Source organism: Rhinolophus hipposideros, assembly GCF_964194185.1.
Source record: "Rhinolophus hipposideros genome assembly, chromosome: 22".
Taxonomy (NCBI): domain Eukaryota; kingdom Metazoa; phylum Chordata; class Mammalia; order Chiroptera; family Rhinolophidae; genus Rhinolophus; species Rhinolophus hipposideros.
Window position 1 is genome coordinate 2,727,360 of NC_138068.1, and position 14,486 is coordinate 2,741,845.

A 14,486-nucleotide genomic window follows, 5' to 3' on the forward strand; every position below is an offset into this window, starting at 1 on the left:
GTAGGTGTTTTTATTATAATTAAAGTGATCAGATTAAAATACACTTACCTCAAGCGTTCCTTTTTTAAAATACCTCCTCCCAGTTTGTCTGAGAGTTTTTAACATACTATGTGAAGAGTGAATAGAAGTGCTACTGTCATGATTATTCCCATTATGATTTTATTATTTCAGCATTTATATTTGACCCTTCAACATGCGAGTTAGGGGCACCGACCCCCTGTGCTGTTGAAAATCCATGGATAACTTCTGATTCCCCCAAAGTGTAATTACTAATAGCCTATTGTTTACCTGGAAGCCTTACCAATAACAAACAATTGATTAACACATAATTTGTACATTATGTGTATATGTATATATATATATATATATATATATATACACACACATACCTATATATGTATATATATATATTATATGCTGTATTCTTACAATAAAGCAAGCTATAGAAAAGAAAATCATAAGGAAGAGAAAATACATTTACAGTATTTGTTGAAAATAATCTGTGTATAAGTGGACCTGCACAGTTCAAACACATATTGTTCAGGGGCCAGCTGTACTTATAAAATCAATACACAGATTCTGTGTACTTCTAATATTAGTTGTATATCTTAGATGATAAAGCTGAAAGGACCTAGTATCTAACCTAGTATCTAACCTTATCTAACCTTGTTATTTTGTAATTAACTGAGGTTAGAGGATAAGTCACTTGGCCAGAATTATATGATGAATTAGTAAGAGTAAGGCTGAAAACTCAGGCTTGTTTAGTGCATGCTGTCTTAAGAAAATAAGAACTTAAAATTAATTAAAATTAATGCATATTTTTGTTTAAGGGTAGGTTTAAGGAGTCATGATGAATTTGAACCTTCTCTTAGAACAGAAGATAAAAGAGTAAGTTACAATATCCTGATGTGTCTAATACCAGTATTTCTTTCAATTTCCAATGCCAAAGATTATCATGGAACTAGAAAACAAAAATGATTGGATCTCTTTTTTTCCTCAGAGATTATTCATGTTCCCGTTATGACTTTTCTTAATGGTCTCTGAGCTATTTGTAATCATCTAGTAATAGATGTAATGACAGCACTAGTTGCTTTCTTTGATAGTATAAGGTTATGTCTCTATAGCAATAAACTGTTGTGATTTAACTTTTAATTAACAACGACACTGACAAAATTCAAATCTTGATCTCTGATCTGGATTTCCAAGTGACTTTCTTGGATAGTCCTTAATGACAGATAGATTGGAGGCTAAAAAAAGTGAAAAGTTTGTTTTTCTGCTTTTTGGTGGGTGTTTTGTTTTTTGGCTAACTTACTTTGCATGACATACACGACACATTTCTTCATCTATTATAAGGGCTCTTTTTTTTAAATAGATCATAACGGATCATAAAAAGAAAAATCCCTTTAGTGATACTGACACAGAATACAGATATGATGACAGCAAGACTGATATTAGCTGGCTGAGAGAACCTAAATCAAAACCACAGCTAGTAGACTATAGCAGAAATAAAACTGTGAAGAAACAGAAGAGTGGGAAATCAAGTAAGAAATCACTTTATAGAGAAATGTTGCAAATGATTTTATCGTTTCAATTATCTGTATCCATCTGTATCAATTATAAAATGCTTTGTTGGTTGATAAGTATATTTTTATATGTAGATAGTATTTTTAATTATATACCCTTATGAATAGAAAAAAAGTAAGTGAAAGCAATTACACAAAAACACTACAAAGGTTTTGCTTTTTGTTTCAATTTTGGTAATATGGTTATATTTAAATTGCTTTTTAAAATGGGATCTTAGGGACATAAAATATGACTTATGATCTTTGGTTCATGAATACTCTCATCGTTTGTCTATTCATGGCCTACTAATATTGAGTCATTAGGTACATACTGTGAATGATGTATTAAGTACCCAACGACCTCAACAAAATGAAAGCTTGACAACATCTCGTTCCCAGCCACACCCATTACACACACTTCTTAGGAATTCATGTCGAGGCAATAAAAGATTGGAAACAATTTTCTTGCAGAAATATTTTTGCCTAAATCTTTCACAAAACGTTTCCCCAGCATACGGCTTCTGTTCTCTCTAGCGAATCTCTTAAAGTAGTTGGATAAGAGTTTGCGGTATGAGTTTTTGGACATAATGACCATTTTCATTGCTTAACATCAGTTAAGCATCAGACATAATGACCATTTTCATTGCTTAGCATAAGTTTCAATGTTTACTAAACTCAAAAAAAGATTTTTATGTATTTCATTTTAAAAATAAGACAACATAGTTCTGAGCTGTTAAATTTATATTTAAGGGAACCAACTTTTATTTTATTTCAGGATAAAACCCAGTAGTGACCTGTGAATATGGGGGGGAGAAAGGGTGATGGCTTAAAAAGAAGCAAAAATAGAGATATAGAAATGAACTTTGGTGTGTGATTAGAAATGAGGCTGGATCTTGGAAATGGATGTGAGGTCAGTCATATGTATGAGGATTATCACACATGAAAGAGACAGAAGTATGAAAGAACTTTGTGTGCTCAGGGAATGCTGTATTGCAGTAACTAGAACTTGTATCAAACTTGTGGGAAAATGTTGAGAGATGCAGCAGCATGTAGTCACAGTGAGTAGACTCTGAAGCAGTATGTTATGAGCCAAGGAGAAACATAAGATTCGCATGCCCTAGGGAGCTTACAGTCTCGTGAGAAGGTGTACAAATAAAGACAATTATAACAAAGAAGATTAGAGATCTTGGGGAGACATGAAAGATTAGAATACTATAATCATTAAATACTTTTAAAGTTGAACTTCTGAGTGAATTGTTTTTTTTTAAAATGGCTGAACGATATCAAGTCAATATGTCTTAGCTGTTTTATTGCCAGAATTGGAGGACCTTTCTTCCTGAACTTCATTGCTTCCTTTGCTTGGATAATCCCATTTCTTAGACTTCAGAGAATATTTCAGAAGTTGAAATTGTGCTTGAAAGGCAAAAGGAGTAGGGACTAAAGCTACTCTTAATCTGGATAAATCTTAGAAACATAGTGATGGGTGAAAAATAAGGCAAATCATAGAATATTGCATATGACACAATATTTTTTTATAAAGTTTGTTATATTGTTTATGGATACATATCTGTGAATTTACACTATACAGTAAAAGTTATCAATGTCAGTTTAACCTCAAATCATCTTGAAATTTAAATTTTGAATGAGTTTAAGGATGTATTCTTATTTTTTTATGATTTTAACTTACATACAGAAATATTCTAATGTTACTGCCAATTCTTAATCTATTTGAAATTTTTAACCTTATTTTCTTGAATTGCAGGATCATCTTTGGAAAGAGGACAACCAAGATCTAAAATGGTAAAACCAGGAAGTTTGTGTTCAAGCATCCTTTTAAAATTAATTTTATCCTTGTTTTCAGTTACTTGTTTTCCATAATTGTTCTGGTCTTTGCACACTTACTTCTACCTTCTGCCTTTTTGAAATTATTAGCCTGTTTTAGGTCTGTTTTATTCTGTGATAAGTATTTTCGATCTCTCTCTCTCTCTCTCTTTCTCTCTCTCTCTCTCTCTCTCTCTCTCTCTCTCTCTCTCTCTCTCTCTCTCTTCCTTTCTCTTTTCTATTTTACTTAAGTTAGTTAACATACATCAGGCCTCTCAGAGCTTTAATGATGGATTAAAAAGTGATAGAGAAGATACTTGGAATGGAAAGATAAAATCCAGTCTTTTTTAAGTTATATAACTGGAAGTTTGTGCCTTTTAATCCCCATCCTCTTGTCTGCCCTACTCCTTGCCCCCTCCCCTCTGGCAACCATCAGCTTGTTCCCTGTATTTATAAGTTTGTTTCTCTTTCGTTTTATTCGTTTGTTTTGTTTTTGAGATTCCACATATAATTGAGAGATGGTATTTGTCTTTCTCTGTCCACCTTATTTCACTTAATACTATCTAAGTCCAACCATGTTGTCCCAAATGTCAAGATTTCATTCTTTTCTATGGCTAATTACCATTCCATTGTTTGCCAGTCCTTTTTTTTTATATTCTCTCCAGTCATTTTTTAAAATATTAATCGGGACCTTTTTATTTCTACAAATATTTTATGTAGGTTTTATCACAGTTCCAATTTTATAGCAAATAGCTTGTATTACTGGTATCTCAAATATTGATCTAATAATATTCAGGAATTTTTCTCCTAAAGACACCCAGTGAAAACATCACCAAAGATGTAGATGAGACAGTTCCAGGTAGGAGAACCAGACTTCCACGAAGAGCAGCAGACACCAAAAAAAATTATAAAGAGCTCTCAAATTCAGAATCAGAAAGTGAAAAAGAAGCTTCACATTCTTTGGAAGAGAAATTGTTAGTAAAGGTAAATAGAAACAATTCAGATTAATAATTTCTAAAAACTTCTTAAAATACTAAATATAGAATATATTTTTGTAAATGTCATTTATCTTGCCACTTCTTTTTCAGATTTAACCTGTATGAGAAAATATATGATAATTCTAAGAATTGATCCTTAGGCAATATAATGTTAAAATTTATAAGTTGGCATTAGTATATAAAACAGAGTTTGAATCTAATAAAATTATAACTTTAAGGTAATATCTTTGAATTAGAGAAGTCCTTGTCCTTTCCAAATTATGCTTCAGTAAAAGTACAACCTGTTGGGAAACTGGGGATCTTTCTCTTGATTGAAAGCCATAGTACTGGGTGTGAGGTCCTCCCTGTACACGACTCCATCTCTGTCCGTTCCTGACTTCCTTGTCTCCTAATGTCGCAGACATATCCCTACCCCACTGTGCTTGAAAACTTTTTTTAACAAAGTTAAAAATACATACAGTGTTTAGAATGTGCCAGGCAGGTGCTGTTCTAAATACAGATAGTTCTCGACTTATGGTGGTTCAACTCAGAAATTTTTGACTTCAAAAAACCGGTATAAATCGGTACAAAACCGATAACACAATCAGTAGCAGCTAATCTTGGAAGTCTGAATTTTGATCTTTTCCCAGGCTAGCAGTATGCAGTAGGATACTCTCATGATGCTGGCCGCGGCATGCCTGGTGGGTTAGATGTAGTAAATGCATCTTAGACTTAGCGATATTACAACTTAAAATGGGGTGATCGGGCCATAACCCCATTGTAAATTGAGGAGCATCTATGCTTCGTAGATTTAACTTCTTAAAATCTCGTAAGTATCATGAGTGACTAGTACTATTACTGACACCTCATTTTACAAATGAGATAATTGAGACTCAGAGAGACGAAGGAACTTGCCCAAGGTCCCACAGCTATTAAGTAGTAAAACAAAAGTTTGAATCCCAAAAGTCTATCACTGAAGGCAGTTCTCTGACCATGACACTGTTCTGATTTTAAATCATTAAACCTTCATCTCCCCTTGTTTGTAACTTTGTTCTCTCTTACCTGGAAGACTTTAAGGACTTCATAACTTATCGCCACGCTATCTATCACTCCGTACTTTAATTTACTGTACATATAGTCAGATAAGTCTTCCCAGGCCCCTCTCATCTTATCGCTCTTCAATGAAATACCCTGAATATCTCCATATAGTCATCCATTCAGAGCCTCCGAATAACTTCCCACGCTGACTTCCCCTTTTCCCCAGTTACCCCTAGAGCTACAATGGTTGGAATAACTAACCTGTGACTCTCAAACAAGGCCTGTGCTTCTCAGCTGTGTCAGCAGCCCTCTGTGCTCTCAAAACGCCTTCCCCCACCACCCGCTCGCTGCTTTCAAACTCCTGGGCCAGGAGACCCAGAACTCGCTCTGGTTTCCCTAAACTGAATGTGATCGCCTTCGAATCCTTAAGAGTATTTTATTTGTATCTCTTATGGTATTTATTATGGGGTCTGTATGATATTTTCTTGTGAATTCGTCATGTTTTCTACAAAACTGGAAAGTCTGTCACTACTCATGCCATGGCCCCTGCTGTGCCTGTATGTAGTAATTTAAGACATTTAGTAAATATTTCAGTCTGACTTAATCAAATTGTTTTATGTGTCCAAGTATAAATTGCTTGCATCTAGTGTAATTTCAAAGTTATCAATATATTTAGAAGAAGAATACCCGTTCCAGAAGCAAAACCACAAAGCTGTCAAAGAAAGCGCAGGATGCCGCCGTCTCCATCGAGACACGAAATGATATGTCAGAAGAACGGAAAAACTCTTCTCTAATGAAAGATACTACAAGAGATAGTAGCCTTGACTTACCTCCGAGGCCTTCATCTGGAGGTCCATCATCTCCTATGCCTTTATCTGGGAGCCCATCAACGGTAGAAGTGATGAGATGTCAGTATATTTTTTCTTTAGTTTGCATATTTTAATTTTCTATTATAACTATATGAAAATATAATTTGAAGACTAAATTTAAAGGGTATATATTTAAGATCACAGGTAGTCAAAGTTTCATCTTTAAACTAGTCAGTGCTTGGTATTTGGTCTTGGCTAAAACTATTTGGGAACAATGTTATTATAACACTACAGTGTTTGCACTTTTTATATCTTTCAGTCCCTTTTAAGGATACTTGAAAGCATTTCTAAGTGTCCATAATTTCAGTTAAAATTCAAGACAAATCAGTTAACATATACTACCTCTAAAGTAGCTATTTTGTCCTTTTCCAGGATATTTTCATAATGCTTGGGACCACTGTCATGTCAGATAAATACATACTCAGAAGACAGGTGCACATGCCCTGATTTGATCTGAACACTGTCTGAGAATTCATTTATACTAAGACTTATTTCAGCCATGAATTTCCTCATCTGTATATGAAGGATTTAGAGCAAATGATTTCCCAAGCCACTCCAACCAGAAAATTCCGTGACTTGAATATAAGACAGTACCAGCTATGACATCAGAACAGGTTGATTCTATAGAGCAGGTCCTACTACAGATGCTTTTGTTTGAAAGTGTTTTGAAAGTTCTCATGGTTATCGTCACATTTTAAATTGAACCATTAATATTTTCCAAAGTCTTATAAAATGTTTTAAACATAATTTGGTCTTGATTTATTGAAAGGGCATCCTTTTTAAAAACACCTAAGATTTGAGGATTTAATAAATTACTATGTTCTTAGAATTTAAATAAATCATACTGTTTCTAAAGCAGACATCGGTGATAACACCTGCCATCTCTTTTTTGTTTGTGTTTTGTGAGGCAATAATATAGGTACGGAGGAAATAACAGAAAGGGATTTTACTCAGGATTATGAGTGTATAACAAAATCTGCATCACCTTATCCAAAAACTTCATCACCTGAATCCTTAAACAGCAAATATGGAGTTGGAAGTCCAATAAAGTCACCCAAAATCAGTGAGAAAAATTTACTATGTACAAGAGAAAGTCGCTCACCAGTTCCTGAGTCATCCTTTCTGGTAAGATTTTATATACATGTAAAAGCCGCCCCACCCCCACCCGGTCTCATTCTTCTACTTCTAAATTTTCTTGGCCCTTGATTGTCCATATAAATTTGTTTCCGTAAGTGGAGAATTACCATTTCCCAATATTAATATTGAGCTTTCTCCTTCACGTATTTCATTTTTTCTCTACTTTTTGGTTTTATTTCCAACAAAGTTGTGCCAAATCTTCCATAAATAAAATTATACTTTTTGTTAGATTAATTCCTAAATGTTTTATGTATTTCCTTTTTGCTGTATTGGAAAAAAAAAAAACTGAAAATTTTGTGTTTTCTGGGTTTAATTTTTTGCTTTTGTATAGAAACTATTGATTTTTTTTTTTTTTTATCTCCAACAACCTTGGCCATTCTATCATAATTGCCTGCCTCGAATCTCTTGGATTTTGAATATAGACAGTAATAAACTTTTACTCATCAAAATGTTTGCATTTTCCATTCCAGTCCGTATACTTTCTGGTCTTTATATTTTCAAGATGACAGTGACCCCTGGAGCAATGTTAAATAGATATCGTACTAGCAGGCATGCTTATCCATAGTTTTGAGTAAATACTGGTTATAGGATAACGGTCTGGTTGACTATGTGCCTTTATTTTTCCATTTAATTATGAACAAGTATTGAATTTAGCAGCAGATGAATTATTCTCTCAGAATTTTAAGTCGTTTTGGTTTAATTTTTTTTTTTTTTTTGCTTTGGATAATTTTTTTACTTTCTTCGGGTTTCTATATGACTTGTTTATTAATAGTCCAGGCCTACTCCAATTAAGAATAACACTGTTTGTGAATAGAAAAAAATGTAAATTCTGTGGTACTTACACAAGAAACACAAAACTGCAACAGTTATTCAAATGCAAGCAGTTATAGTTTTGAAAAACAGTTTATGGAACTTGAACCTGCAAATACCAATGAAAATCATATAGAAAGGGAGTTACATATGGTTTATAGCTGTCAAACTTTTCTTAAACTAAGACGACCTGATAAGAATCGAATACTAGCTTTTACTATAATTATAATTTAATATTTTCCACTGTTATTACCTGAAAACCTGTTGTTTAAAAATATGTAGGATGGTTTGTAGAAAAAAGTTGAAATTTTAAAAATGAGAAGTAATAAGGTATTAAATAGGATATAGCTGCTGAGTCACTGACTTACTGATTTCTAATTAGGATTTACTGGTTTCAGAATTCGGTTGAGCTTTTTGCCACTATAAAAGTCCAGTAACAAAAATAATTCCAGTAACAAAAATAATTTGATAATCTGTAACATACAGAAAGTTAAGACAGAATTTTACAGCTTGGAAAGGGCTAAGGTCTGACCTAGACCTAAGTGGAAGGGGGGTTATGTACAGACTAAGTGGAGAAAGAACAATAATCTAAGTAAAGGAAGGGAACTGGAGTGGACATGCATTTTCATGAAATAGGAAAAATACTAATTTGGAAGAAAAACCTGTGCATTGAAACAGTAAAATGTAAGGTTAGATGAAAAAGATGTGTCTTAAAAGAAACTTGAAAAGAAGAGCTTGAAAGAAGAGTTTAAACTTATTTTCTATGGCTGCCCATTTTCTGACTCAAATCAAAATCCTAGTGAGGAGAAATTGAAAAGCAGGAGTATTAACAAAAGCCAGATCAAAACTATTACTATAATTTAAGATTGAAGTCAATCTGAGAATTTAGGTTAATGCATCGTAGTGTCAGAGATGAAAAGGTAGGGATAGAAATAAAACAACCTGAAAAAGAATTCACAGCATTGGCAATTTATGGCTTTTGAGAAAGATGGTCAGAGATGAATCTGAAAATACTTATGGTATTTTTTTCTAATTTCTGATGTATATTTTAGGAAAGTCATTCAGCATGCCCATTACACACATCTAGTGAAAGAGGAGAGAAAATATGGTGTGACATGCCCCGTAACTCTGCTCATGGATCAGGTTTGTAGTCATAGCCTTGCTTACAAAACAAAAACAAAACACAAGTTAATTACTGAAATACTACTGTGAAATTTCATCTAAAGGGATTATATATTTTAAGTATTCAACTTACTTAATGTCAAAATGAAAATAAGGAACTACATAGAATGTAACGCACAGTTGCCTAAAACAAAGTAAATAATCGAAACAAAGGCTTTTTTCATAAAAACAAGAAAATATTAGGTATTTTATGTCAAGACTGTAGCACTATTATTTTTTAATTGTTCCCAAGGCCCTACACCCCATCGTAGTCGCAAACGAATGTACATAGAAGATAATCTAATGAATCCCTACGAAGTAGGGTTGGAAGAGGAAGAATTAAGAGCAAACTTCCTTGCCAAAAAACTATCTAAAATGGAAGCTGCAGCTCATCACACTGACAAAGGTATGTAGGTCATGTGCATATGTCAAAATGCAGTTGTTTTGGAAGGTAGTTTGTTCAATCTTGCATGATTCCATCCACAAAACAAATCCCTTTGTAAAGACATCTTTGGTTAAGTCCAAGGAAGATGATGCTTCATCACAAAGTTCACATCATGTAGGAAGGGTCTTTTTACTCAGAAACCTCCCTCGTCTTTCTATCACCGATTACCTCATGTAAGCTTTACTAGAGGATGCACTTACTAGCTTGGGTGAATAACTCGTTTTCACTACTTCAATGTTAAAAAAAAAAAATCCAAAAATGTTCCATTTTAATGTACCATTACTGCCTTAATCCCCATGCCAAATGGATTTTTATAAATCAAAATATTTTAAAATTAAAAAATTAATGAGGTCTGCCTTTGATTTCATAATCCGTAGATTGCACATAGAATCTGAAAATAAGATAGATTTGGTTTCCAGCCTCATGACCAGTAAGTCTAAATTTGTAAGAATACATATTTTAACTTTGGCTGTTTTCATTTTTTCAGGATCTGAAAGTGTATCTTTGTTATCAACAAATGCCTTTTCTATTTCTGGGGAGAACCGGAAATCTGAAATTTCACGTGAAGAATTTAGTACAGAATCTGAAAAGAAATTAAATGTGAGTTAATCTTTAAATTATGACTTATACCCAACAATATGATAACATGCCACACTTTCTACCAAACTACCAGCCTGTTTAATCCTTTGACAACTTCGTCATGTACTCGTGGAAAATTGGAACGATTCTGAGGTGAAAGCCTTATCACATGAGCAAGTTTTTCATCTAAAATCTGTGCGTTATCCCTATTCTTTTGCTACTGGTTCTTTCTTTGTCCTATTTTCCTTTTTAATTTGTTTAGCATTATGATTTTTCTATGCCTTTTCTTTTTCTGTCTTTTCATGCCTCCTTTACTATATTTTAGATCTCACAGAGGTGACCGCTAGTGAGGCCCTGGGAAAGAAGATAAGCGACCCAGTCAGAGAAGCAAACCCCATTTCACTTGGTTCTACCAGCTCTGTGTGTAGGTGGCCTTCATCACTGAGGTGCCATGTGCTCATGTCTGCACAACTACTCTCTCAAACAATATTTAGTTTCTAATGTTTGCTCCACCCATCTCTTTTTCTTGCATGCTTATATTTACAGTAGTTCTTTTTGTCCTCCTGTTAATAAACTATATTTTTTCTGCACAGGTTTTCAACCCTGTCTGTTCCTTACCTTTTTCTCCTATTTGGGGGTAAAATCTGAAATTAAGATTCTATATATTTATTTTGTTTTGATTTATCCAAGGTTGACCTAGTCTAAACCGAGAAGCCCTAATTCATATATTCTGTTATGCATCTGTGGCTGGATGTGAATAGATGTTTTGTGAAAAATGATAGTAAATAATTCTGAGTATAACTTTTAGGCTGTGTTCCTGAAGAGAATTATAATTACTCACATTTTTCTAAAATATTGTAGAGTGTGGTGTCCTTATGAAAATATTACCACCTCACCCCTTAGGCAAAGCCTTCCCGAAGGAACCAGACCCTGTTCTGCCTGAGCTTGCGTATTAACACTGCTGAGTTTTTAATTTGTCACTTTTCTAAGTTACATTTAAAGGCTTTGTTCTTAACATAGTCTTGGTTACATTATTATTTTGTAAATAATGAGTATTTTTCAGGTCCACCAAAAATTGATAGATTATTTTTCTAAGCAGTCTTTGAAAACAGCTCAACACCATCTGAAAACGATGACTCATAAGATTCAGGAATACAGGTGTGTAATAAAAACCTTCTGAACGCTGTGTGTTCTGAGTCCTATCGTTTTTAAAATAATTTTACTTTGTTTCTTTAATAGGACCAAAAAACTTGATAAATTCCAATTCAGCATTGTACGGGAGCTGGAGAGTTTTGAAGAAGATGCACAGTCTTTAAAGGATTTGGAGAAGGAATTTGTGGTTTGTGCTCTTAGGAATTTCAAAACTTTTTTAAATTTTAAAACCTCATTTTTAAAGAGCTACACTCAGGAAAACCTCTGTTGACCTTCTGTGTTTAGTGTTTCATATAAACACCTTTAAGTTACAGACTTAAGTTTATGATGAATACCTTTGAGAGTCAGGGAGAAATCGTGAGAGAGATTTTACTTGCACTATTTACCTGAAAACTGAGTGTATAACATCTGGAACATTCTTAGCATATAGCCAAGTTGTTTATTTAAATTAGACATAATGGAAATATAGTAAATTCTTCCATCAAGTTTGAATTTTTAATCATATTAAAGTGTAACTATATTTTGTATTTTAAAATTTAGGACTTTTGGGAAAAGACATTTCAGAAGCTCGGTACCTATCAAAAAAATGAACTGGAGAGGTTGGTATGACATTTTTAATGACTGGAATCTATAAAATTTGATTTTAAATTAATAGGATTATATTATTTAAAATTTTTAATTAAGTGTACTATATCAATTTAATCTGAATTCCTCACAAATTGAAAGGTAACTTTTCATTATTTTACTTGTTAGGCTTCACTTTCTGAAAGCTTCATTGGATAAAAACGTCTTCTACAGCCCTGATCGTGAAGAAACTATTTGTACATCTGAGGTATCAATTTCATATTGTTATATAATTTCTCAGTAGTCGTTAGTCTAATGTGTCTTCTGCTGTGAGCATTTTATAGTAAATTTCATGGGGAAAATATATTTATTTTACAGATGCATTTCATGAAAGAAAACATGAAAAAGCTGCAAGCCAGTCTTCTTAAGGAAATGGTAAATGTTTAGCTTGGGTTTTTCAAATGGAATAATCTATAGTGCTTTTGTAAGGGGAAATTCTTTCACAGTTTTTTCTTCTTTCTTTTTGGATAGAGGAGGTAGTTTTAGTCCAGTGACTTAGTTATTTAAATTAGAATCATCGAAGCATTTTTATAGTAAAATAGGGGTGATCTAAATAATGAGTCCCTCCTAAAGAAAAAAAATAATCAACTGCAAATTTAAAAATGAACTAGAAGAATGATTTCTGTGCACTGCTGTTGAACTCCGTCCTGCCGAGTTCTCAGGAAGAAGGGGTGTCAGGGCAGATCTACTGGAAACAAGACTTCATTTATAGAGGTAGGGAGGGGAAAGTGGCGGACTTAATGCAAAGGGCTTCTAGCTAGCAGCGGTTTTGGCGGGGGAAGTACCCTTTGTGGGGTCTGCGGGCACTGCTCATGCGACCGTGTCTTCGGTGTTTTCTCCCAGAAGGGAGGCATTCTCACGTCCACGTTGGTGCAGTCTTCGTAGGCAGGAGCTGTTCATGTACTTGATACATTTTCCTAGAACCTCAGTCCTGGGACAGCTAGAGATCAAGACGCTTGGCGGAGCCCGTTCAGCTTGAAGCAGACATGCCAAGCAACCCGACCGAGCACTGTGCAAATTGTTCTCTAGACTCTACTCTACTTGTCCTTTGAAATAGCAAATCTGAACTCCATTGATTTGGGATTTAAATGACTGAAGGTCTTCTTTCAGTGGATCATCTAGAGCAGGGTGTCCAAACTTTTTTCAGCGTTTTTTACCAAGGGCCATATGCGGTAAATACACAAACAACTGGGCCACTCACTCGAGGTGAAGTACGTATTGCCTCACCTGGTTTATTTAAATAAACTAAATATATTTTTGGAATTTGCTGCGGGCCAATGAAACATGGATCGCGGGCCTCAGTTGGCCCGTGGGCTGCAGTTTGGACACCCCTGATCTAGATGATCGGTGATGGTCACAGAGTTCTGTGGTTATCTAGGAACGGACCCTGTGGGATTAGACGGCGTGAGCACTGACACAGGATAGCTTTATGGAAGGGGCTGTTTGGAAATGAAAACTTGCTAGCTGAGTTTCTTTCTGTTTTGATGGTTTTACAATGATAATTTAAAATGTGATTTCTTTTTCTTGGCCATAGCAAGAAGAGGAGCTTGTTAATGTACGCAAAGGACTGCTGTCATTATTCATGGCTCATGAGAAGTGTTAGTGTGTGTGATCTAGTTGTTACCAAGTTTTAGCCAATGACTCTGTATATAACTGAAAATACCAGAGTAGCCCCACAAAGAGAAAAATACACGTCACCCAACCTTTGAACTCAAGTATATGTCTTATGGATGAGAAAAAACCATGATAACATGACTCTAAGCCCAAAAAACTTGTCTACACAATGCCACTCTTTTTGTAGAGAGAGAATTTTGGGGAACCAAACAGTAAAAGGAATTGGCTTCTTATTGTAGTAATATTTTCATTAGACAAATGTTACTGAGTTAACTAAACCACTTACAAAACTAGTTTAAAAAGCTAAAATTTATATAAAATAAATATAGTTTGGACTAAACGATAAAGTATTATTAATTTACCTGTTCAGAAAATCTACAAATAATAAAAATGTAAGCATGCTTAGAAGAAGTCTTTGATTTCCAGTGTTTACCTGCGTGTCAGTTGGTACTTGGAGCACGCTGCTGGAGGTGTAGTTACTCAATTATGACTCCAGTATTAGAAGGCACAACGTAGCCTGAAATAATCACTATATTTTAGTTCTTAGAAGTCTTAACTCATAGCAGGCTGTTATTAAACTCCTATTCCTTGTAATAGTAATTTGATAGATTGATTTATAAAAATGAATACAAATGTAGTTTGCTGTAAGTGTATATTAAAGTTGAAATAAATGCTGTGTCACTTGGATAACTATTCT

The 14,486-nt window shown here is 34.1% G+C and overlaps 1 protein-coding gene across 1 annotated transcript; it reads left to right on the top strand.

The window, feature by feature from the left end:
* Positions 1-5,054: 5,054 nt before the first annotated feature.
* Positions 5,055-14,486, top strand: LOC308490740 (synaptonemal complex protein 2-like; the record flags this gene model as incomplete). The annotated part of the gene is made up of 11 exons (XM_081033346.1): positions 5,055-5,061; positions 7,175-7,392; positions 9,267-9,357; positions 9,629-9,781; positions 10,308-10,420; positions 11,463-11,557; positions 11,639-11,738; positions 12,092-12,150; positions 12,305-12,383; positions 12,494-12,550; positions 13,710-14,486. 11 exons carry the CDS (start codon positions 5,055-5,057, stop codon positions 13,776-13,778), a joined length of 1,041 nt encoding a protein of 346 aa, XP_080889472.1. The 3' UTR covers positions 13,779-14,486.